This window comes from Polyodon spathula, chromosome 4, assembly GCF_017654505.1.
Source record: "Polyodon spathula isolate WHYD16114869_AA chromosome 4, ASM1765450v1, whole genome shotgun sequence".
Classification (NCBI taxonomy): domain Eukaryota; kingdom Metazoa; phylum Chordata; class Actinopteri; order Acipenseriformes; family Polyodontidae; genus Polyodon; species Polyodon spathula.
The window spans coordinates 63,543,858-63,570,845 of record NC_054537.1 but is presented as its reverse complement, the minus strand read 5'-3'; the positions used below and the strand labels follow the sequence as shown (position 1 = coordinate 63,570,845).

The 26,988-nt window shown below is 37.1% G+C and overlaps 1 protein-coding gene across 12 annotated transcripts in view; it reads right to left on the bottom strand.

Moving 5' to 3' along the window:
- Positions 1-401: 401 nt before the first annotated feature.
- The window catches only part of LOC121314721 (sodium bicarbonate cotransporter 3-like), an 80,598-nt gene continuing 54,011 nt past the window's right edge, over positions 402-26,988 (bottom strand). For 6 of the 12 annotated variants that reach the window (XM_041248298.1, XM_041248304.1, XM_041248309.1 and 3 more), the window contains 19 exons: positions 22,307-22,464; positions 20,356-20,443; positions 19,962-20,108; positions 19,489-19,592; positions 18,827-19,001; positions 18,333-18,466; positions 17,147-17,392; positions 15,329-15,434; positions 14,781-14,948; positions 14,332-14,445; positions 13,830-13,991; positions 13,310-13,561; positions 13,147-13,215; positions 12,502-12,675; positions 9,387-9,518; positions 8,664-8,693; positions 7,607-7,707; positions 2,231-2,338; positions 402-772 (listed from right to left, as the gene is read on the bottom strand). In XM_041248298.1, coding sequence (XP_041104232.1) covers positions 691-772; positions 2,231-2,338; positions 7,607-7,707; positions 8,664-8,693; positions 9,387-9,518; positions 12,502-12,675; positions 13,147-13,215; positions 13,310-13,561; positions 13,830-13,991; positions 14,332-14,445; positions 14,781-14,948; positions 15,329-15,434; positions 17,147-17,392; positions 18,333-18,466; positions 18,827-19,001; positions 19,489-19,592; positions 19,962-20,108; positions 20,356-20,443; positions 22,307-22,464 — 2,550 coding nt within the window. In that variant the 3' untranslated portion in view covers positions 402-690. Of the gene's footprint in view, positions 773-2,230; positions 2,339-2,980; positions 3,033-7,606; positions 7,708-8,663; positions 8,694-9,386; positions 9,519-12,501; positions 12,676-13,146; positions 13,216-13,309; positions 13,562-13,829; positions 13,992-14,331; positions 14,446-14,780; positions 14,949-15,328; positions 15,435-17,146; positions 17,393-18,332; positions 18,467-18,826; positions 19,002-19,488; positions 19,593-19,961; positions 20,109-20,355; positions 20,444-22,306; positions 22,465-26,988 lie in introns of all 12 variants that reach the window. The other 6 variants (XM_041248303.1, XM_041248306.1, XM_041248310.1 and 3 more) reach the window with 4 other exon arrangements.

The window sequence follows — 26,988 nt, the reverse complement described above, 5'->3', positions numbered from 1 at the left end:
TCTTCATGTTGCACCTTACATGGCAATGTAACCCTAAAACCTATTGCAAAAATATTGCTTTCACAAACAGCAGCACAAAAAAAAAAAAAAAAAAATGACAACATGTATTCTTTTTTTTTCTTTTTAAAATAAGGCAAAACAAAAACGCATCCTTTTCTAAATGAGGCGTTTGTAATTAAAGTGGGCAAATCTTTGAAATATTGCTATATTGGTGAAAACTACCATAGTTCAGTGTACTGAAAGAACATATTTACCCACTAAAAAAAAATTTTTTGAAGGGTAAAATGACAAGATGATGGTGGGCGAAATTTTCTTTTGAGGTGAAACTAAGACTGGATTCTGAGAGAGTATATATATATATATATATATATATATATATATAGATATATATATATATATATTATATAATATATATATATAAAATATATTTTGACTGTACAAATTTAACCGTAACAACACATCTATTGTTCAGTTTTGTTTTGATTTCTTGTACAGATTAGCTAATTGATTAGCTAGGTTGAAGTTAATTTCCAACATCAGGTTGGAAGGTGCCTTTTAAAATTAAAACAAAATTAAAACAAAAAAAGCCATTGGCTTGAATTCTCTTTAGCAGGTCCTTTGTACTTGGAATTGAGGCCAGGATGCTGTTCAAGTAGCGGCTTTCAAACAAATGTTTCGTGCCTCAGAGCCCTAAAGGGATGTTTCGGAATCAGCGTAATTCCCTCCCTGTGCATCTTCAATGTTGATTTTAATACACGCTGTCTTCTCAGGGCTGCCAGTAAAAGAAAAAAACAAACAAACATGCATGTATATTAATGACTTTCTTCTTAAAAAACTGAAGGGAGAGAGAAGGCCTCCATAGGTAAAATACCTAATGCTACTGATAGTTGTTTAAAGTAATTATCTAGACAGCTTAAGTGGAGTTTAAAATTGTTAATATCTATCATATCACACACACACACACACACACATATTGTAAGGGATTGGTCTATTAAAAAATGGAAAAGACAGTGTAAACTAACTGGTTTGTAAACAAAGTAATGTGAAGTGTTTGGGATTAAAAACTACAGATTGGTCAATGAATACACTTTTAATTGATAATGGTTTGTTAAATAAGGGAGATTAAAAGTAATTAAATTGGGTTCAAAATAAATGGTTCTTATTGTGCAGAGACAATACATGGGGAGCAGTAGGGCCATGTAGAAGCTACTGGAGTCAGGGGTTGGCTCCAGTTCAATTAGTTAACAACTTTAACAAGTTAACATTGTAAGCAGGCATTTAAAAACTCTGTCTGTGGATGTTGGATGAGGGAGAACGTGTGGAGTTTGGTTGGGAAGCTGGGAAGCAAGCGGGTTATTGTGTGCATTGTGGAAGCGAGACAAGGAACTAATGGAAAGGATGTGAATTGGTTTTGGCAACGAGGGAACAGGCTTAGCCTGCCTCGTTATTAGTTAGAGAAAGAACTGTTTAGCTAGGGCCCGAGAACTGGTTAGGTTTTGTTTTTCTTTTTATTATTGTAAACAAACACACGCTACGGCGTTTCCTGGCATCCTGTGTTTAAAGTGTTTATTTCAAGAAGGAAAACGTGTGAGTGGGGGGCAAGCCATCACATTATATGTGTGGGTATGTGTGTATATATATATATATATATATATATATATATATATATATACATATATATATATATACACACACACACACACACACACACACACACACACACACAAATTTAAAAAACAACATAAAAACACATCTGATGAATTTATTTGTAATGTAAATTGATCTGTCATGTATTCTGTAAACTATATAAACTGCATCACCCTGTAGCAAGCCAAAGTTTCAATTACAATGAATTTGACAGACTGCAGACAGGAGTTGAAGCAGCAGAAGCTTCTTCACCCAGGACTGTGCAGATTACTGACCTTTCATAAGGAACAGTGTGAAAAGGGATGACTCCATGGATAGACATTCTGGAGAACAGACTTTTCACCCACTCCAGATTACTGTCAAATGGAATCTGTGACCTTGCAGCCCTACATTCAATTAACAGTGCTATTACAGGGGTTTTTCTTTGTATCTTTGTATATATCCAACCTTTGAATATGTTAAGGGTTAAATATCACACTATAAAGTGTTTTTCATGTTTTAAAAACTCGGAGAATCTTTGACAACCTGAATAAAAATAAGAATTCACTGCTACAAAATCAGTATGTAAACAAATCATAGCTACCTTGAGCTAGGTTTCATTGCTTTGGCATTGTCAGCAGGCATGGCAACAGCCTTCCACACAGCAGTTTTGGCCATTTCATCAGATATGTTTACAACTGAAGGATCAGAGCTAAAGAGCAAACACAAACCCCACAGCTTAGCAGATGCATTTTCGTTAGTTTTCATTACTCTTTTGAACACAAGAAAGCAACATCCACTTAATTACTGCCACAAAAAATGCAGAAAAAAAAAAGAAGTTTGAGATTTCCACATACCCATGCCTAATGTGTCTAACCTCTTGCATCTCACGGATACATTTTGTACTGATCAATATAAACATATAAATGTGGTAGTGCAAGAGGATACAAGTGCAAGCTGTATAGTACTGTACACGTGTGGATGCGTGCAAACAATTTACTGCTTTAAATATGAAAAATGGTCAATGTGGAAAATAAGCACATATGTCCCCTTTTTATGAATGAAGTAAAGGATGGCTAGTTCTGTAGGTTTCTGTATCTGCACGCCTCTTTTGGTTTAAATACCTGTATATATATGCAATTATGCCTCGCTGACATGCTGTGTAGAGAGTATGATGTGTTTGAATGTTTTACCGGTAGTACCAGGGTCATGATCATAGGTACTGTTTTAAGGACAGACACCCATTTCTAATGGCAGCTTGTTATTGTAACAATTTCAGAGCCATGCACGTTCCATGTGACAAACTTAATACAAAAGCAGGCCAAATCATCAAAAGTTCACCAGAGAAACCGACCGCTTTAGCTTCCTCATCCAGGGAAGAGGTGTCTGAAGCTATGCTGTCAGATCTGTTTAAGATAAATAACTGGGTTACAACTACAAAGAACAATGAGGACATGCTACAGGTGCGAATTCTGATGTCACATTTGAAAAAAAAAAGAGAAACAAATGTTCAGCCATTGACCCAAGAGGAAATCTCTACTCTGAAAAAGAGCGAGAAATTTGTTTGATTAGGCGATCATACAACCAGGACTCATTTCACTAACTGCATTTTAAACTGCTTGCTTCCATCAAAGCACAAGAAGCTTGACAACATATGAACTCAAGCTGTGCCGCAAAACTGCTATGCATATTCTTAAAAAAAATTAATTTAAACAGTATGCGTAATTCAGATTTTTTCAATGTGTAAAACACCCAGTATGCAGCTTATCTGGAGTGCTGACTACATAGGAAATTCATTTATTCAAGAACTTCCAGCAGGTCTCACCTTTTAAACTAATATTTTTTTTGCACATCTCACAAAATTCAAAGTTAAAATACATTTTATATTTTAAATATAGGTGCTGCAGATGGCCCTGACATGACTGAAGGGGTGTTTCGCCTATCTGCCTGTCAGTAAGCTCAATGGCACCTGAGCTTTGTGCACGCCCATCTGATCGCTAGAGGTCTATTTGTTTGGGGTCATCAAAACATTACGTCAGAGGATGAAATATTGTAAAGTCATGCTTTGATATTTGTTTACAATTTTTGAGGATACATGCTTTAAATAAATTTCCATGCTGAACGATTATAAAAACAAAACAAAGGTTAGCTCTGTTTCATTAAACTGCCACATAAATATTAATTTTACGAAAATCTGTGTGGACGACCTGGCAACTTTAAAAGTTTTTTTTTAAACAAAATTTTGGATATAAAATTCTGGGTGGGCATCGATATGAAAATTGTATATCGATATCATGCACGTATTTTGATATCAATAATATCAAAGTTTTCTAAAACACATAAAAAATATGATAACACAATTGCAATATGAAACTAATACATATAGATGTTAACAGATATTTACATATGAAAAGCAATAACTTACTTTAACTTAGCTTTGCTTCACAATATCCACGGAGAAAAACAAGGTCTTGTTATATTGTTTTACTATTTCATGCCATCATCAGCCACCTCAAAACCGGAATATTTATATACTTCACTGCGCAGACTAGCCAATCCAAAAGTAATTTAATCTTCTCTGCGTATAAAAGCACGACACATCTAAAATTATTAAGTACGGTGTCATGTTGAATTTTGAGATGTGTTTTGATGTTTTAAAAGTACATCACATTTATAATACCGAAAGTTCACATTTTAAAAATACATTAAGTAAATGCAATGAACCACACTGAAGCATGCGCATATCTCACAATAATCCCAATAGCATGGAATTAGGGTTTGGTTCCTTGTGAGCAAGTTCTGAATGGAAGAAAAAATTATATATATATATATATATATATATATATATATATATATATATATATATATATATATATATATATTATATAAGTATTTAAGTCGATTTTCCTGGTTATGTTTTTTTGTGTTTTTGTGTTAAGTGTTTTTAGGTGTGTAACCCTTTAAAAAAGATGGTCCTGTTTCTTAATTAGCTGATGCACGCACTTTTTGAAAACAGGATATAGTTTCCAGTAAGGGATTGGTCGGTGAGAGGAAACACATGAAGAAATGGGAGTAGAGCACACAGGTTATTGTTGTTGTTCTTGATTTGTAGCTGTTGAATGTTTGAAATACATTTGTTAATCAGGTTCTTAAAAAAAGAAAAACACCAATCAATGGAATAAAAAGGTTAAATAATACTTTAGTGTGTGGTGTTTGCCTACGTGACTGACAGTGATTTGTATGTATATGGTTTGTTTCATCTTAATAACTTGATTATACTGCGTTTGTATTTTGAGCAGTATTAGCAATAAAAAGTATGTCTCTGCCAGCGTACCCAAAAAAGAATATATCGCAATATGGAAATTATTATCGATATCGATAATATATAAAAATATCGGTACTGGTGCCCACCCCTAATAATAATTATTATTATTATTACTATTATTATTATTATTATTATTATTATTATTATTATTATTACTTAATTGTGTACCTATATCCATGAACCCTATGAAAACCATACACCTCTGAATTCCAAGGTTGTCTCACTGGAATGTTGGTATAGTGTCACTTACTATTACAGTGCTCCCCCTTTACAACGTTACAGGCAGGAGCCATAGTTACAAGACTCTGCTATTTGTGTTCCGCCTCATGACGAGATGAAAGTGCTAGTGAATGGCATTATGGTTTGTGAAAGGGAGCCACGATCACAGCATCTTATAACTGGTTCTGCAAGGCTAGACTTTATAAAGGGGAGCACAGTAGCATTATTTGTTCTTCTAGTTGTTCTGGTTTAATTTTCAATAACTTTTTTTTGTGGAATAAAAAGAACAGCAGACCCAGTGGAGCTTGACATGGAAAGAGCCAACTCAGAATGGCTTGACACAATCCACCCACATTACATGTTGTTGGCTGTAGTTGTTCTGAGTTAGTATCAATAGTTTTTAACATCATCTATAGCAACGTTTCCCAAAGTGGGGTCGCAACCCAAATATGGGTCGAGGCAAGGTCTCCGATTGGTCGCCAAACAATCTATAAGATATGACGTTTAGTGCACACTGTTAAAATTTTGCTTCACTATACAATGTCTTATGCTTACATTCAAAATAAAAAATAACTTGCATACAAATCATTAACAATAATTATGTAAACAATGTATTGTTTTATCACCAGTCTTCTGCTTTATGTGCAGTTACTTGGGATTTTGAAAACAACAACTCGCTATTACCATCTTATATTAACTTCAGTTTTTCTTACATTGGTGACAAGGATGATCCACATCCTCATGTGTCATTTGTTGTGAAGTACTGGCTCACGAAAGCTAAGGCATCGTCATCTTGAGACATGGTGTCCAGATTGCATTGGGAAAGGGCACAAGTTTTTCCAGAAGAAAGCTGATCAATTAGCTAAACAGCAAGACATTCTTAAAAAAACAGTCACTGTCTCAGAGAAGGAGATGAATGTATCCTACCTGGTTACAATGCACATTGCAAAAAAAAAAAAATTAATAAAATAATACAAAAAAAAACCAACTGAATTGTCGGTATGTTTGCAATGCTTGATGTTGAATTGAAAATTAAAACTGGTATTCACTATGTTGCAACACAATTTTAAATTGATATTGCAACATGGAGGTAAAGGAAGCAATCCAGACTAGTATTCTAGTCTCAAATGCACGGTTTATTTTATAAGAACGAGCAGTTCAACATAATAAATGCAACAGTGGCGGTTCGTCAGCTGAGGCAAGTGGGGCATGGCCTCACCAATAATTCCCAAAGGCAATTTTTTTTTTGCATATTCGAATTATTTAATTGAGAAACAAGCTCGTTTAAGCATATTAAATAAATGTAAGTCCACAGTGACATTATTTAAAAGTCTCAACTCGCTTTCACCAGCAGCGAAAGCACAACGCCAGACAGCTGGAACAGTGTAGTGCTGCCGCACTGCTTAGTGAGGCACAAACCTTGAGCACCTCACAAAGCTGCTGGTTACTATGGCAACTCACCCGCTGGGGAGTCCCTTTCTGAAGGCATTGCTATGGTAACCACATTTTGGTGAGGCACCTACTAGATTTGGAGGTTAGAATTTGTAGCATTAATTTTTTTCAGTAATGGCTTTAGTTGAATCTGATATTATATGTAACCTGAGGAAAATACTTTTTACAGTAAGATTCCAAGAAGAGAGATGTTCAATTGTTAAGGAAGGCAGAATAACACTAGCACTGGAGATTTTGAAGATGGTAAATGAACAGGGCAAGGAGTAAGGCAGCACTGTGAACAAACTATTGTTTGCCATGATTCTTTCAACTAAGTAAGACAAAAGTTTACATCTATTTTATTGGAGTGAAACTGTCAATTTCTTGCCACGACATGAAAAGTTGCCTTGTTCATTTTGAATTAATGATTTTGTGATGTGTCTTTATAGCTCCAAAACTCTTCACCCAGCCCCTCCCTGTGCTGTGCAAGCTCCCCCAATCGCAGGCACGCATTCCCATCCCACCACCCGTTCTATCAATCCACCACAAAGTACATTAACCCCACGGGGGCTCTCCTGCAAATGCATGTCTGCAATCGGCTGCAGTCCCGTTGTCCGCGCAAAGGGGACCCTTAACTCAAAAACCTGGGCTGGATGTCGTGTGCGAGAATGTTTGTAGAAGTGCTCCCCCCACCCCAGGTTTGTTTGCCTTGTCGTTATGTTAGTTGAATACCTTTTTTTTTTTTTTTTTTTTTTTTTTTTTTACTAATAATTAATTTGATAAAAGCAAATATTTTAGCAACCTGTAAAACTAGCAAAGCCTGAATTCTTACATAGTGCAGTGCAGTTACAAATATATTAAATGTCACTTTTTGATTGGTTCAGTTAAAATACAGAAATAGTGAATAATTGTGGGTTGTGGGTTCATTATTCCTGTGTTCATTTGGGTCGCCAATCAAAACGTTTGGGAAACACTGATTTATAGAATACACAAGCAATGGATTACCTGCACTTGAGGCTTTTAACAGGAATCTTTAAAAGGTTTCCTCCCTCAAAAGGGATCTGCACAGTTTCACCGTCATCGACAGCAAGCATTCGCTCAGCTTCCTGCAAACAAATACGATACTAAAATGAAGCTCTGAAGTAGCAGCGCTTTCTTTGTTTCAGTAAAATCATCGATCAATAAAATGATAGAAAGCTAACAATAAAATGTGCATTAACTAATGTTTTAAATACATTCTTCTATACTTAAAACATACTTTCATTGTTTAGTTTAAGATTCTTCTGCTTTTTATGGGGTTTGAAATGCAGTTGAGAAATAACAATAAAGCTGTCCCCACCCAAAATGTTTTATAATAATAATAATAATAATAATAATAATAATAATATAATAATAATAATAATAATAATAATAATAATAAAATGATGTGTTTAGAAACACATAACTAATAGCTCACCAAATGGCCTTCTAAAAATAATTTTGGTTTAGATATTCAAGTTTAACGAGTGAGGGGTAGCGGGTGATCAAGTTACTGCTCACCTGACAGATTTTAATCAAATTTAATACATCACTTTAACTAAAGGTACCAGATCAAAACACGATGACATTTAAATAACATTCAATTGAAAACTGTTGATAAAACCTGTAAAATCCTACAAATAGAAACCTTACAAATAATTGAAACACAATGTCAAACTAGAGTTTAATAATGATAACGAGTTTAATAATAATAACGATATAATGAAAGGCTAATGAAAGGCCATGAAAAGAAAATGAGATATCACTGAAAGGTTGGTCTGCTTGAGTTACTAATTGGATTACCTCAAAATGTTATTAAAGCAACTGTTTTCATGCTTTGGATAACACTGAAAAGGTATTATTAGAACCTTGCCCGTTGTCTGGTGCCTATACCTGCCAGGTTTCACTGCTGTGCCGTGAGATTATTTTTTGTTTGTTTGTTTTGTTTTACAGTAGCAGCATTGAAAGGCAGAGTAGCTTTAAAGCCACCCTGCATTTTATACAGTACATCTAGTCAATATGTTGAAATAATTCAGCCACGTACCCCTGGTACTCTAACTCCATTCTTCATTTTCTAATGCAAAGAAAATGTACCAAAGAGAGATGCACACTGAGGTCAGTAACACTGAGCAAACAAGAGAAGGGGGTAGCAAGCCAGGAAGGTAACAGTACATAGGGTGACTTTGAAGTTGCATAACTAAGACCATACATAAATCCGTAAACACAACTGAAATATCCCAAAGACATTCTGCTAAAAAAAAAAAATAGTTACTAGGATGGATGGTTGAATGTCTGAAATTATGGCTGAGGTAATGCCTCCTATGGATTTCTATTACCATGCAAACCATGCATTCAGCTACTATATGTTTTATGTGATACAAATAAAAAGTATCATTCAAGTGACCTCATAAATCGTCCAGTGCCATTTTGCCAAGGAGCGAGAAGCATTAACAACAATATATTTTTAAATCTGTAATGTTCAGAAAAAGTCAAGGACACAGTTTGAAAAACAAATAAATGTGATTTCCATGCTCTACTTTCAGAGAAGTTTGCAGTGTAAGAGTAACACATTTTTAAGATGTGTTAGCACAGCATTTAAGAAAAACAATAAAGAGATACAAGAATTGCATTACGATGTGACAAAGCTGTACTGACCAATCAATGGCATTGCTGTGGACTGGCTTCAGTCCCCCCAGAGTTGGAGGCTTTGATTTGAAAGACTTTACATGGAATCTATCTAAACAGTTGTATTTACGGGATGGCATACCTCCTTCTCTTTTTTCTTCTTGTCATCCTCCTTCTTCTTCTTGCTCTCTGGCATGAGGTCATCCAGCCAGCTCAGCTCCCGGTTGGTAAAGAAGAAATCCAGGAGTTTCCGGATAAACACCAGAGCAAGGACCTGAAGCCAAGAGTCTGGTATGGTTAAAATACAACTTCTTCACCACAAGGTAAGCGTTACTATTAATAGCATGAATTTTACATTATGATGCGTTATATGGACAGTTTAAGTCAGACATTTGGAATATCATTAATTACATGTTCTGTATCTCATGCCCCTCAACTCTATTTATTTTGTAATAGTGCTATTACATTTGTTGCCCACAAGGTGGCTGCACTAGAACTAAAAACTGTTTCAAACTTACAGTACATAACCATTTTATATATCATTTATATAATTCTTATCACCTTGATTAACATTTAAACAAAGGGTACGTGGAGACCACAAGGTACGTATAAGAATAATCTCTTTTCTCTCTCTCTCTCTCTCTCTCTCTCTCTCTCTCTCTCTCTCTCTCTCTCTCTCTCTCTCTCTCTCTCTCTCTCTCTCTCTCTCTCTCGTGAGGGGCCTGTGAGCAAGGAGCAGCGAACTGTGCGAGCAGTGAACTGTATTAGTAACTTTAAATTAGTTTAAATAAATATATAAATAAATGTGTTTTCTATATAAGTTTGTTTTAATATCGGCAAACTTTTAGTCAGCGTGTACACCCGGGGAGGGGTTCCCACTCGGGTGGTACGGGAGGGTGGCTCAGAAACACGGGTTCAGGTGTATACCTGACCCCGATGTCTCTGTGGAGGATGTGTCGTTGGCGGTGGGAAAGTCAGTCGGGTTTGGTAATATTAAATCTGCCTCATGAATGAACAAAGCAATAGTTTTCCTGAGTCAAAAAATTCTGGTCAGTAAAATTGTGGAAGAAGGGTTTGTTATAAATGGTTTGTTTATTTCAGTCATGCCCCTATCTACACCTTTGACTAAAGTTATTCTTTCAAATATCCCCCCATTTATTGATAACGTTGTAGTTGTAGAGAGAGCTCTCTCGATACGGCAAAATAATGTCGTCTTTTAAACAAACTCCACTCGGTTGCAAGGCACCAGAAATTAAACAGGTAACGTCTTTTAGAAGGCAGGTTTTTGTGCTTCTGAACGACCCTGATTTTGTTTTAAATGTTGCATGGCGTTTTAATATTGAAGGTAGGGACTATGTAGTGTTTGCAAGCACAGACGTAATTAAATGTTTTCGTTGTGGGGAACAGGGCCATCTCAAACACGCATGCCCATGGTCAAACGCAGAAGCAGGTCCGAGTGGTAATAGTAATGCTACCGGGGAGGGGGCCAAAGTGGGATATTCGAAAGGTCCAAATTAAAGTGTTTTGTCAGCAATACGCCCAGAGTGTCACCAGGTCGGTAGATGCAGTGGTCAGTGAATTGGAGAGTGAGATCATTGAGTTTGAGAGGCAGTTGGATGTTCAGCGCAGTGAGGAGACTCACAGTACCGGGGCCTGCAGGAGAGACAGCAGTGCCTTTTTAATAAGAGACCTTTTTAATGTGGCAGTGGCTCCTTTCACGACTCTCATTTAGGGGGAGGGTCCTCGTTATTAACAATCTGGTGGCATCTATGCTCTGGCATAGGCTGGTGTGTCTGGACCCTCCCCTGGGTCTGTTAAATGAGATTCAGAAGTGTCTGGTCCAGTTTTTCTGGAGTGGGCATCACTGGCTGTGTCCAGATGTCCTGTACCTCCCCCGTGAGGAAGGTGGGCAGGGGCTGATTGATATCCCCAGCAGGGTGGCAGTGTTCAGGCTACAGGCTGCCAAGAAGCTGCTCTATGCCCCAGAGCTGAGCTGGAGAGGCATGGCTCACTCACTCCTGCACAGAGTGGGAGGGTTGGGGCTCGACAAGCACCTGTTTTTAATACCCCCTGAACAGCACAATGATAGCGGGCTGGTTAGTTTTTATATAAACTACCCCTGCCCAAGCGCTCTGGAGACCTGCAGTGGAGAGTGCTGCACGGAATTATAGCCACAAACCGGTACTTGAGCCGTGTGGAGCCAGGGGTCAGTGATCAATGCCCCTTCTGTTCCGCAATTGAGACAGTTTTCCACCTGTTTATAGACTGCCCTAGGCTGCAGCCTTTTTTTAGCTTTTTAGAAAACCTGCTGGCTTCCTTGGGAGTTGTTTTTACAAAACAGCTCTTTGTTTTTAACATTAAATATAGATTTAAACAAAGAAACAAGTGCTCACTGGTCAACTTTGTACTGGGTCAGGCGAAATTGGCCATTTTAAAATCCCGAAAGAGCAAGATTTTAGCCACTGGTTTTAGTAATGCTGTAAGTGTTTTTAGAATCCTGATGGTCTCCAGGATTAAGATTGATTTTCATTATTATCAAATGGTGCAGGACTTGGACAGTTTTAAAGAGCGTTGGTGCATTGGAGATTGGGTGTCCGACGTAAGCGAGGAGGGGGAGCTCATTGTGTTCCTACGAAGGTGTAAAAAAAAAAAAAACTTTAAAAGTGATCTGGATGGGCCGTGACAGTGCTGCTATTGTTTTGAAATTATTGCTTTGTGGCTAGATGTATTTTAGTTATTTTTTGGATATAATAAAGGGATTTGAAATCTCTCTCTCTGGCCCAGTTTTATTAAAAAAAGGGTATGACAAAGCATTTGTCCACTTGACTAAGAGGTCTTAATTTTATTCAAATTTCAGGCATGCATCATGGGAAAAATAAATAAATATATATATATATATATATATATAGCATTAGGAATAGTCTAATGTATGTTTATGTGCTCTGTGGCTATTTTTAATCTAGTTGTATTTCTCACACACTCTTTGCGAGTTGGTACTGTCATACAAAGAATGGAAAAGAAATTCCACTCGCAACTTGATTAGAGGTAGCCACCAAACACTTAAATATATCAGAAGCCATTGAATATAAAAAAAGATGAAAACCAGATATTAACAGACGTAACCTGTTAACATAGAACCTGTTGAAGTTTAAATGTTTAGAATGCCATTGTCACTGAGTGTGAGATCTACTCTCTCAGAAAAAATGTAAGTCTAGTTGCTACTAATACATTCCAGTGGGGACACGGCTTATAATTACCATCATAGGAAAGACAACAGCAGCAGAGGAGGCTTTGATGGCCCACAGCAGAACAAGGCAGGTGAGCTGAATGATTGTGAAGACGTGCACCTTCCAAAGTGGAACGTATCTCAAGTAAATCAGGTCAGGCTGGTGCTTTGCTGGCATGCCAAACAACTTTATGCGATCGAAAAACTGGGGAAAAAAGAAGCACTATGCAATCTTCAAGACAATTAAAATCTTTTTACAAGACAAACAGTGACCAGTGGTTTGGCGGACTGATGTATTCCAGTGGTTCTCCAATTCAGCCGTACAAACCCACTAACAACCCAAGCCTCTTTCAAAGAGCTCTGGGGATTACATTTTAAATCATGGTGCAGCCATCTTTATAGCGGCTTTTAAAAAGTAGTTAAAGCAGCATTAATAAATTCTAGTAAGTACCCAAAACATTGCATAAATTCCCAAAAAAACATCAGATTTATTTATTGCAGGGGTTGTAGGTTTTGGTAATTAGGTAACTTAATTAAAGCCCCAGGGAAGGGCCTGTTAAAAAAACAACAGTGTATATAAAAGTACTTCTAGGACTAGAGTAAATACTCTTAACTAAAGACATGCACTTGTTTGCCAATATAGTATTAGAACTGCGGGTGAAATAATAAGCCGTACCTGGATGCCCTTTAGTGAAGAAGCGCCCATGTAGAGAAAGACACCGTACAATACTGGCATAGGAATAAACTGTTGAAAAAAAAAAAAGTTTGGTAAGGTTTCAAAGATGGGTAACTATAGTAATTTAGTATGCAATGTGTAATCTGTGAAGAAATGTGGTTACCTTCAAAACAGAAGTCATAAAAACAGACAGTCCCATAAGGACAAATATCATGAACCCCGTAATTCTCTGCTCACGGATTCCAAGGAACTTGGGCTGCTCCCCCGGCGCAGAGCATTCCGACTCCACCTTCAGACTGTTGACGTGACTGATAGAGAGGACAGTGGCCGCCACAAACCAGGGCAGCCCCATGATGGAGCAGATCCCCAGCATCACAGCAACCAACAGCAGGTCCAGATGGTACCCACAGCCTTTCTGTAGAGGAACACAAAACAGTTCCAATATGTATGATGCAAATCTCTTTAATATACAACCTCTAGCTTTCTGTTAAATGTTTAACAGCATACTTTTTATGTATAATATATACACATACAGTTTAGATGATAAATAATATATCATTTATATAAAAATGACAATGTTTGTTGAGATGACTTTCAACTCCCAAACTCACTGGGAATCAAAGCAGTGTACCAATTTGCTTCAACATTGGCAGTGCCCATGTGGGGTTCGTACTAGACCTTACCTTTAGCTTGTGCTCCTTCCTGTTAATAATAACACCAGTGATCTGTTGGTCCATGAAGATGAGGATAGTGCAGAGCAGAGCAGGGATGGCAGCAGCTAGCAATGTCCACCAGGGATTCGTGCCCAGAGGATCAATCAGCCAGCCTCTGTTCTTTGATGTGGGCTACATCATAGAAAATAAAGACAATAAATACAGGTCTTCACAATCCAAACTCTACTAAAATTTAATTAATGCGTACAGCGAAACCTCCATTATCCAAACCAGGGGGTATTCACTCAGTAGTGCTGCCTCTTTGGCTCATCTAGCCTGTGTAATATACGTCTATGGTGGGCAATTAGAATTGAAGAGCAGCTCACGAAGTGAAAGAGCCTTTACAAAGACTTTTAGTAAGACTGTAAACATCTAAAAAAAAAGCTATGAGGACATTTATAATGGATTGGAAGAGTTTCGATAATTGCAGTTTTGCTGTATCAGGCACCATCTTTTGGTTAACATTGCCTACCTCAAACCTATCAGGAACATTAAGCTTTGGAGAAGGAATTCCAATCAGATAGTCCACCACTACCATAATCAATATGGTAAGAAACACAGCAAAGTCACTGATGGTTGATCTCACCTGCATAAAACAGAAGGATCTCGTTAAACAAATGTTTAGAATTTCATTGCAAATCAATACGTTATTTTCAAAAATTATCATTATTACATTTTTTTTTTTTTCACCTGGAGAATTAACCTAAGCGAATGAACACATCTACCGGTCAAATAAAAAATATCCATAGTCCTCAACACTTTCCTAATAAGCATTATTTCTCCATATTAAATATTCTTATGCACATTACAAAGTTATTAATATTCTATCAAAGTGTAACAGGTTTATAAACAGATTCAAATTATCTAGCAGAGTGTTACTACACCTGGGGTCATAAAATTTGACCTCGATATTCACGATACCTTGGTTGGGAAATACCGCATCGTTTTGAACTGCTTGAGGAAGGAGGAAAGGAAGAGGGTAGTGAAGAACAAGATGACAGACCAGAAGAGGACATCAGGAATATATGGACCATGGTGTTGGTCCTTGCAGGCCAGACCGACAAACTCCCCATGGAGCGCCTTGCACATCTGTAGTGAAGAAAAAAAACAAACAGAGCTGGTCTCTTCGGTGTCAATGTAATAGCACTATCCGTGCATACTGATACATAGGAACCCATAGGTATAACATATTTAAAGAACCTTGATATCATACCACAATTATAAACCTCTTTGATCGACTTGGACAATCAGATTCCAAACTATAACCTTTTAAAAAGATCCTCACACACATAGCACTGATATCCTTCGCAGCTGATAACAGACCTCTGGGGACAAAAGACGAATCAATGTCATTGTAGAGTGATGGAAGGGGTAACTAACTTCTTGGTACTTGGAAATAAACAATGCACTGCATCAGAATATTCAGGCAGGACAGACACACAAATAGCAACGGGTAACCAAACACTCACTGGAACATCAAGATCTTCCCATTGAATTGATTCAGGTGTCATGCTTGAATTTTGCAAATGTTGTAGCGTTACAGCACTTAGATTTGCAGGTCTGGAACAGTGACATCTGTTTGGGGAAAATAAATAAATAAATAAATCAATAAATAAATAAAAAGCTTTCACTACACTTGTACAAACAGACTCATCACACTTCTCCACATACTGAGATGAATATTACTCCTAACAGTTACTACTACCAGCTGCTAGCAAATGCCCCAGCATTGTTTTAGTAATTTTAAACAGGCGGTTCCCAAGATATAGCCTTCAACTATCAGAGCCTAGAACTCCGATTATTGAGGGTAATTCAAGAGTGCCATTTTCTTTTTTTATTACAATTACTCTCAAAGCACTCTCAGAAAGGTAGTTTCTCATTTTGTAATATTGGTGGATATTCAGGAAGCAGGATAAACAATACATGCCCTAGATCTTGATATACAATGCTACCCCGTTATAACGCGACCTGTTAGAGTGTGGAATTGGTTATAACACGGTAAGGGCGTGGCTCCCATTTCCCCCACAATGCAATTTGACTCAAACGTTGGGTGAACATTGTAGGTATATAGTACGAAGCATGGCAGACTGCAAAACTAAAATCTTTCTGTTAAAACTGCAGGCGGTGGACTGAGTAAGAAAAGACTAAATTCAAGCAGCAGTTTCAAAAGATATAAATGCAGAATCTACGTTATGTGGATAGCTAAAAGACGAAGAAAAACTAAAAGGTTTTCTTGACAAGAATGGGGAAGTTTCCATGTGTGGTTGTATGCACTTGAAGTAGCGATGTCCGTGCACGTTTGGGAGAACGGCTCGAGAGGATCCGGTTTGTGGCAGTAAATAACAGCCAGAGACATAGGTTAACTCTCATTTAGTCATGAGCATGGGAAATCCACGCCCGTTTTCACACGGAAACCCACATTTCACGAGAGCATGTCAATGAGCTTGTTCTATGTCTTGAAAATCGCTGGTTTTCAAACCGTTGGTTTGCAACCATGGTGATCTGCAATAGCTGGGTTGGATAGTTTCATTATATACCTCCGGGTTAATTATTTTCTTTAATTAATAAGTTGTGTGATAAAATATTATTCATTACTAACGATATGCCAACCACCATGGGACATTTGGGCAGTAGAACACTTTGGGCAAGAGCAGTAAACATATTATTAAACAACCAGGCACGAGGCTTTTACAAATCACAGCTTTATTACATCAGTTTAAACACCGTGCTTTAAAAGAGTTTCACTCGAACAAGAAAGAGAAAGTGAACTCTACGCATGGCTAATTTGCTTATGGACCACCTCATTTCCCCTTCATTTGCATGACGTCAGATGAAAAGAGGGTCTTCGAGTAAAACAATCTGGTCCAACGGAAACCGAAATGTATAGGGCCATTTTTCATTTGGCTCAAGCACAATGTCAAGAGTAAAATTAAAACACACATGGAAACTCCCCCATTGACTCCAAAAAGATCCATTCTAGAAAATGTGCTGCAGATGTGAATGTTCTGGTGTGAGAGTGCAAGACTGTTTGTCGTTTTTGGTGTGGCCCAGGCTAACAGGCCGGGAATAATCGTCCCAATAAACCATGGAATTCAGTACCTGTGAATTGTGTGTCTCCTTCCTTCATTTTCCACCGTACACTACAATATTAATTTGGCTTGTGGGCATTGTAAATCATTTCCGGAACAAAAATAACAATATTTGTTACAAATAACGTGGTCTCCTAATTATGGACCCCGACAACCGCATTATACAGGCAACACCATTACATGTGTTTTATTACTTACGTGTAAAATGTCAGGTTATCCAAGTCATTGTGCATGTTGACTGGATACAGCTCTCCCAAGTTAAAGAGTTTCTCTAGTGCTTCGTAAATAAATATAATACAAATAAGAGCAGCAAAGGCTTCTTCGGTAAATCTGGTGATGTAGCAGACTAGGCTACTGGCGTCTGTGGCAACCAGCACAATGCAGAGGAATGCCGTCCACAGACCAATGCTGGTGCGCAGAGAGAGATACGAAAGTTCATAATCCCTGTGGGACAAAACAAATAGAATAAAAAACAAACAGAATAACAGAATTAACATTACATTCACCACTGAAGGAAATAAATAAAATAACTGTATCTAACATTACACCGCATAGCTTGATTTACAAATCTTTTGCTGTAGTGCAAAGTGTGAACAATTTATCATTACAATATTTAAAAAATCTGTCTCAATCAATAGTAAACTAAACTATAAGGGTGCATTTTTCAAGTTTTTCTTTACACAAAAAGAAAAATGAAGCCTGGTGTCAATTAGGCAATGAATCATGTGGTCAAATCTTGTGGAATAATACATATACCATTTGAATTCCTATCCAATTGAAAAGTCTACATTACTCCAGCGTATTTTTAATCCAGCACAGTTCCATACACAGTACAGTAAATGGATTCCTTTCTTACTGCGTCATCATCACAGTTTAATTGTTCATCTTCAAAGCAGCCACTAGATGGCATTACATAACAATAATAAAGAAAAACCAGGGAGCTTTCATTATAAATTCTCTAGTGGGCAAATAGACATTATAAACTAAGCATTTACAATGCAGATGAAGTGTTTCTTGTGAAATGCAGCAATCACATTATTATAACAGCAGCTGCATTAAAGTGGTTATTCCTAAATATTACAATAAAACGCTCATTACTTCCTAGAACAAATCTTATAGGAGGACTCTGGTAACCTCAAATTGTTTTTGGTAGTAGCTTGCTTTAGACAGCAGAGGGAGCTTGTGACACTGAACTTGAAACTAAAATATTTCGTAACATTGTTAACCTATTCTGAGTCTATATAAAGAAGAGTTCCAGGAAGGGAAAACTCTAGATGACTGCAGTAAGAATGTCACAGGCGTATAACTGTACACTGTTACAGGACATGACACCTGAATGACGAGGCACAGAAGTTGCACAAGAGTTTTTTTTAAAGACACTTACACGCAAAATTTAAATAAAATTTTCTCAAACACCAGAACTGGTCCCGTGCTTCCCAATATCGTTAGGGGCTGTCCAGCGAATAACGAATAGGAAACCCCTGTCAACGAGGCTCCGAAGAGGGATTCTATTGCACTCTGCACTCAGAGAAAAAAATAACTACAATAAAAGATCACAGATCAAACACTTTTTAACCCCTACTAGCCTTAATACATTGCACTTTCAGACACACTTTCTATCCAAAAGGGGGATTCCACACAATGAATTTAATCTGCAGCTTAATAAACACACACACACACACACACACACACACACACACACACACACACACACACACACACAAAACACACACACACAGGAAAGCAATGTAGATTTCTTCTGCATTTTCAGAACCCCATTATTTAAACCTGGATCAGAACATCAGATTTATGGATAAGATTTATTTTTGTTTTAGAAGGCTGCACAGGAGCACTTCCGTGTAATGCATAAGTACTTACTATATTGCCTTTTGTAGCTTCTCCCAACAGCCCCCCGAAAGTGATAACAGGAGACATACAGGCACAGTAGAGGAAGAGGATGGAGGCCAGGCACTGCAGGTTCAACGCATCCTTCATGTCACTCAAGAAAAAGGGCTTTTTCCGCTTTATATCAAGCACCAAACCACCAAACAGCCTAATCAAGTCAAACAAACATGCAGTCACCACTACTGTCGATCACAAACGTATTCCCATTGTAATCATTTGTATTCTATTTAACACATTAATAATAAAATAATAATAACACCAATATTAATAAAAAGAGGTGCCTTTAGAATAGAAAAATGGTATGTACTTACAAAACTATATACATATATATAAAATAATTGCTTTATTGAAATTTTAAATAAAAGGTAACAAGTTAATATAAACCCTATATAAAGTAATTTCCCATCAATGATATAATAGCATGACACCTATGACAGTACAATTAATGTGTATGCAATTACAATATGTAGTTAATAGTGTATATTAAAATGACTGTGTATATATTTAATATATATTTAATTATTATTAACTAATTTTAAAAAGTTTGAGTGAATTTGTGACTGAGCTTTTAGAATTGGGGGCACCGGCACACACTGTGGGGAGACAGTTCCGGTCTGCACTACTGTGCAGCGTACCTTCCTGTCCTCTGGAGCTCAGGTAAAGCATGGTGCTCCTCTTCCTTTATCGATTCACTGGCTGGGGTGGAGCCATTTGGAAGGGCAGGTATTTTTCTTTTTTGCTGAAAAATAAAGGGAATAACAAAAAAGTGTCCAGGGTTTCCAGGAATGATTTTTGACGGCAGCAATGATCGAATCTCAAAGAACAATGATTACAGGGGAAAAAAAACAAAAAACCTTAGATAAAAATAAGTAAACATATTGGTAGCACTTTCAATTACCAAGACTACATTAGCATGTCATAACATGGTGATAACTGAGTATCTATTAAAAGTTCACGCTCATACATTGAAACTGGCACATGACATTGTGTTACCATGTAAATACATAATTACAGTAGATACAATTTATAATGTAATTACATGGCTATTCATGCCCTGTAGCCCAATGTGATACCACAATTGTTCAGTTTTCTAATATACTAGACTTACCTGTGAAGGAACACTCTTTGGTGGTTCAATTCGTATCGTAGGATCCCACTCTCCTGGCGGCAGAACTGTTACCTGGTCTAAAAACTCATCGATTCCAGACAAAAGGTCGTTTCTGTCTTTTGCTTTGTAAGCAACATCATGGAAAATCTGCACAAACAAAAAAGAAAAACAAAAAACTTCAGATACTGCCACTAAAACATAAAAACTTTGTAATATAGCTCATCATGTTATGCTGAAAACAGTCTGTCAGAAATCTGTAGAACAATGACAACAAAAAAAAAAATCGTACATATTCCAAAGCATTTGAGCAATTGAGAATAGCAACACATGCAGATACCATACATAGCACCATAGGTCAAGATACTTAGGATAACATGCCTTTAACATAACTCACCTCATCTGTCATGAGTGTAGCAATTGATCTACCAATCTCATGGTACTGTGATCCTTTGCCAGATGGACCCAATAACAAAAACAAAAACCTACACAGAAAAAAAAAAAAAACGCAAACACATTTTACTAAAGTAACATGGATAAATAATATTATTGATATGTGGAAGTAACTGAAGGTACACATGAAAGTAAAACAGAAAGCAGCCTGCTTAATCTATTATCTCTCTGTGTGTTTAAGCAATATTTCCTTCTTATTTCACAGACCCCGGCTACCACAAACCATGTTTTTGAAATAAGTGGAATCAATGTCTTGCCAAGATTAGTGCTAAATCGGGGTCTGTGAACTAGTCAATACTGTATTAACAGTTTATCGTAACTCTAAAAACGAGGATGTTATGCAATGCAACAAAGCTGTTAGTAACACATGAACTCATACATTAAGAATATCGGGTAAATAAAATAGCTCCTCCATGCTTTCTTAGCAATGTAGTTGCAGAAGCAAAAAATTGCACAGGGGCCCATTTCCCAAAAGCAACTTTAACCTAACCAGCATCAAGTGATCTGACATAATCTTGACATGTTCGTGGAGGTTGCAATGCACCTTGGGAGCACAGACAGAACTTAGCAAGGGCTGTTATTCAGAGGATGGTTGCTTTGAATCGTCAGCAACACCAGACACCCTCGTAGTCGGTTCGTTGCAATAAACGTTCACTTAAGCGAAATCCTGCCATTTCTTGCAAACCTCTTTGCCTCACGGAGGACCAGTGTTTGAAGCTTTTATTTTCATTGCAATTTCTTCCAACTTCTTTTTTGTTAGTTTACATAATAATATACCCTTGTTTGTTTGTACTTCATTAATTATTATTTCTACCTCATTTCAGGCCAGTATGCTTTGTTTTATCACTCTTCTTGCCTGCAATTTGAGCGGTGCATTTTCCGTTTGATTTACATGTATAATTTATATATAGCTTTTATAAATTAGTTTCAAATGCGTTTCCCCAACAAAGCCTGAAGAAGCTATTCAAAGCCTAACGATGCACGTGAACATCATGAAGAAGCTACACTTTCAGGTGGGGTTTTGGGAAACGCACATGAAGAGAGACTGGAAGCTGCCGCACGTTCATTGTGACAATGCTATTGAACTCCAAGTACTTCTGTTATCGGGAAACAAGCCCCTGTTCATCTCGCTGTTCTTCAGTAATTCTACCACATCCTGTAAATTTTATAAATCTTGTAAGTATAGAAAAAAAAAAAGACACCCCCATCACTATATAAGGGTTAAGGTTGAACGCACTTTCATGCAGGCTAGAGGGGAGCGCTGAGCAACTCTAAAATTAAAGTAAACATGTCGGAATCTACTAAATCTGTTGGCCTGCTGTTAGTTGTGGAAAGCTAGTGCAAAACACACTATTTCGTTTTTTCCCCCAAGTGTAAAGTTATTTGTGTAATACTACAAACATGTAGAATCAGAAAAAAAAAAAAAAAACCCAAAAAACACACCTTCAAATGTTCATTACAAATTCTGTAAAAACAGTATTTTAATTAATGCACACTGGAGCAAAGGCTTGCCCGGTACCTCACCTGTATTATATGTATATTATATGTACTATATACCCACTATATCTCCACTGCTGGGGATATCTATCTATCTATCTATCTATCTATCTATCTATCTATCTATCTATCTATCTATCTATCTATCTATCTATCTATCTATCTATCTATCTATCTATCTATCTATCTATCTATCTATCTATCTATATCTATCTATCTATCTATCTATCTATATCTATCTATCTATCTATCTATCTATCTATCCATGGATACAAATGTTAATATACACCAGAAAACAGCTAGTAATTAAATGTTTTATGTGGTATAATATGACATCCAGTATTAAAACAATGTTACTTTCATCGTTCTTCCACTTGGTGCTCTGCAGCACTGCTCACCTGGTGGGGACAGGCACCTCCGTCAAGCCGTTCAGGAGGACAGCAGGTGAGAGTCGGATGAAGGCAATAATGGGCCTCTCCAGAAAGTCCACCTCTCCCACCAGAACATTTGAGGCTTCAGCTCCAGGGGGGATTTTCTTCATGAAGTTCATATCAACCTGGCATAGAACAGGCAAAAAAAAAATCACCCATCTACTAAAAATACTAAATTGAAGAACAGACAGCAGCAGGTTCATTCTCAATATCTCTGGGGCAAGAAACTGTTTTTAAAAAGGGGGGGTTAAGTGTTACCGTTTCTGAAATGTATATGGGTCAAATATGTTGGGAGGACTACAACAAGGGTAGCTTTGTCAAGAGGAACCAGAACCAAGAATTACATCACACTGAACAATTTACAAGCCATTATGTTACTTTTGCTGTGTCCTGTTTTGTCTGTATCACAGCGTTATATTTTTAAACATATTGCTGACTTTTGAATGTTAAATCATGGGTTATAAATCAACTGCAATATATTTCTTAACAAGCACTCACCAACAGGAAATAAAATTGCAGTGTATCTAGACGACATGCCAGCAACAATGCTGTTTTTCTGTTCCCACAATATGTCTCTCACTTCAATTACAAAATCAGCATTTTGCATGAAGATAGACTGCAATGTTTAGAAGAAAGTAAACTTCTCCTGGTAAACATTCATGAGAAAAAGCTGAAAAAAGTAATTTCCTAGTTTTATTTACTTATGACTTTTGAATAACACATTGTTTATGTTTCATGTTTTGTAACACTAACCCTTACTAAAAATATCAGCTTCCTGTAAAATGTAAAATTGTGATCTCCTTGTGAAACCGCATTTTACTTCTTGAACAATAGCCTCCTACTGAGGAAAGTACCAGCAGATCCACTCCAGTCTGTCTCAGAAAAAAACTACTGAGAATGTAAACTCTGATTTTCAACCAGGTCTTCTGTCAAATAACAGCAGTTCAAATCACAAGACAGGAAATCGAAACTAAGACTTCAAGAACAACTAAAATTATCAACGAACACATACATGTTTTCACTCACAACAGTAAAGTGTTTATTTTTAAAAATCTTAAACAGATAGAAAAATCACACATTTACATGACTATATTTATACAGTTAAAAGTGTAAATCTCCAAACTCTTTATTGACAAATATGATCTTAAAACAGTGGCAGACAGGTACGTACATCACTTGGGTAACTTGCAACAATTAATACCAAAAAAAGGGAGATCATGGAATGAAACATCATGTTTTAGAACCTGATGATTGTGGGCACAAGATGGATCTGTTGACTCCATTGTTGAGAAATAACACCACGCTCTAGAAATATGTGATTTTTAAATAGTGCTGGGACAAATATCCTACCTATTTTTTGACATATACTTGGATACAAAAACCAGTTGTTTGTATTCGCTAGAAATGACAAAAATACCTTATTTACCGCCTCACCAGAAGTTACGCGACAGTTTCAGTTTCTACTTAAAAGTTTTACACAAGCATAGTGATCTCTATGGAATGCCATCTGGGACAAAAATGCGTAGTGCTGCTTTAGGCGCAAGTCAGAATCTTATGGGACAGAAAGGAAAAAAAAAGGCAGGGACGTCATTCTGAAATGTCTCACTTAAAACAGTGTCCAATGTGCTGGAAATGCTGTGTAGTGACTGGGGAAAATGTGTTGGTTGTTCACAGGGATGGGGTTAATTTCTGTCCCTGCCAGATAAACGTGTGTGCTTGTGGCTGGGTTTGCACAGCCACACGTGTAATCATTTATTGTTTCTAACTGTGTTTAATATAATTGATTCACCTGCCTCTAATTAGCAGGCAGGTATAAAAATAGGGAAAAACGTTTGCTCCAGGCAATCTATGAGAAGGAAAAAGGATGTCGGTGTGAAGAGACCTGTGTTGTGTAAACCTGTTTTTGTCTGTGCTTGTAAAGTTTGTGTTATCGGTAAATGGCTTAGCAGACTGATGTGAGTTAGTACTAAAAGAAAAAGTTTAATCTGTACTCTCTGGGGAGTTAGGTTTTTGTTTGGTATTTCAAGTAAAGGGTGCAAATGCGCTATGAAAATAAAAATTCCTGTGTGTGCGAGTCAATCAATCATGCTGAAAAAGAACACCAAAGTGTGATATTTCACAATAGACTATATACAGTATAAATAATTGTGACTTACTGCTATGTGGAATGTAATAAAACTAAAACCAAAACAGTGAGTTTTTGCCCCTTCAATTTACAATGCTATTTCCACAGTGTTTAAAGTTCAATTTCAGTTATCGTTTGCTTGTTTAGCAACAAAAATGCACAAGTAAACCTCCTGTTATTACTTTATGAACATGTGTCTATGGAAACAGCAATGACAAGGAATGAAAAAAATAATAATTGTGTCAACTTTATGTAACATTTCTTTTGGAATAAACAAAACAATGTGAACTTGAACTGGTATTTGGCATCCTCTGTTTGCAGTTAAATCACTGGGGTAAAATAAGGCCTATACAATGTATTCCTAACTCCTGGGCTATTTTTCAACTTTAACGTGTTACATATTGCAACATCTTGCTGTAAAATAAAGGTACACATAGGGGCCACAACCCGTGTCTGCCTGCGTTCTGAGCAATATAATGTCTTTTATTACTTTTTGAAAAGAAGCAAATATCTGAATGAATATTTAAATTATGAGCAAATACCCTTAGATGGAAATCCTGTGTTCATCCCAGCACTAATTTTAAATAAACAAATTCATACTGCACCTGTTACTGTATTCCACAAAATAAATAAATAATACAGAAATCACCAAACAGGGTGAGAAATCATTTTAAAAGGTAACTGAAGTGGGGGTGACCTGTATGATTCATTCCACGAGCAAACACCTCTAACTCACTGAAATGTCACTGCACAGGATTGTAATTATTGAAGTTATATGAAGGACAAAGATTACTAGTAACAGAGAGGGACACCAGATACATTTCAGCAAAACCACCAGAAAACTTACTCCAGACTTCTTAGCTCCCACACCACATGTGCCACAACTACAGTGAAAGGACTTGGACTCCTGTCCAACAGGAGGAAAGGGAGGTAAACCAAAGTGAAACTAACAGAGCATCACAGAAGTATGTCTGTGATGTGTCAACGTGTGTTGTAATAAATATAAAAAGGTCATAACTGTCTATTTGATCTTGAGAATTAATACACTACAGTGCTTATGAGAGAGACACCTGGTGCTGGGGGTGAAGGAACGGAGTTGGGAAAGGGAGGGATGTGTGACCATCAGGCATTGGTGCTTAACCTCTAACTATTTTTGGCACTTCAATCGGCTACCCCTTCTGCATAGTTGCTGCAGTTTTACAAGGGAACTATGTGCATTATTAGAAACTGTCGGTTCCTTATGCCATTCTGGATGATTATAAATTGATGAATTCAGAAATATTGGGGTTAAGTCCCTCAGCTAAAAACAGACTTGCATAGAAAGCGCTGGGTTTACCACTGCAGTGTTGTACATGTGTCTGCAACGTAGTCACCTATAAAACGATCAACAGTTCCAGAAATGTGTTACAGAAGGTTTGCATTCGCTGTGGAAACACAAGGAGGCAGGCTGCTGTCACATGGGAGATGCCACCTACATGTCTCAGCTGGCAGACTTTTGTAGGGAACCTGTCAGCCCCTGGGGGAGCCCTGTAAAAGGGCAACTGCTGGATCTATCTGAAGGCAACTTTCCCTTTGCATTAGACTTTATCTTTCCGGCAATTTGCATTCACATGTAGTTTTGTTTTAGGGAGAGAAATTCTCCTACAAAATTCAAAATATTTCTGCCAATGTACCCATTTGGCCTAGTGCGAGTACTGCTATCATGCAGCTTTCTTCAATGGGTTTACAAGACAGTTTTAGGTTGTGTTGAAGAACTGCAATGGATCACCAGTAGAATGTCATTATATTTTTGGTTATTGAGGATCCAGTATACCGGTAGCCCATAAAAGTACAACTAATTCTTCAGTAGATGCTAATCCACCCGGACATTTTTGTAACTTTTTGGAATGTCTTACAGCAAGATGATATTCATTTTTGAACAAACATGTTTTCGATCTTGTGAATTAAGTTCAAGGGATTTTACTTCAACTCTATACACAGGTCGCTCAAGCCTGGTGCTGATGTCGATGGACCCCATTAATAATACAGGAGACCATTGGCATGCATTCATAGTTATGCAAATCTAATACATTTCGGGGTATAAACAAGACCTTGCCTTTCGTTACTGGTAGGTACCCATGTCAGAGCCTATTAAATGCTAGTGTAACATTAATGGCATCAGAGCTTGCTGCTAAAGGACTGAAAAGTCTAGGCTAAAGCAATCAGCTATCTGATAACAAAACATGAAAATAACAAAAGTGTAAAGGATGAGAATCATAAAATACAATTCTATTCTTTGCAAAGGGCTTATTTATTTATTTGCACGGGCTTCGTTATTTATTTATTTGCAAAGGTCTGCTTTACTTTTTAGTATCTTCAGTGTGCTACGTCACATTGACATGACAATGGAGAAATAATTGACAGTTTCTAAACCAAATGTCAGAGTGTCTAAAAATGCCAAAGTACAGTACTGTATGTATACTATACAAAGCAAATAATTGCAAAACAAAGCACTGTAATACAGTACTTAGCAATTTACAAAACA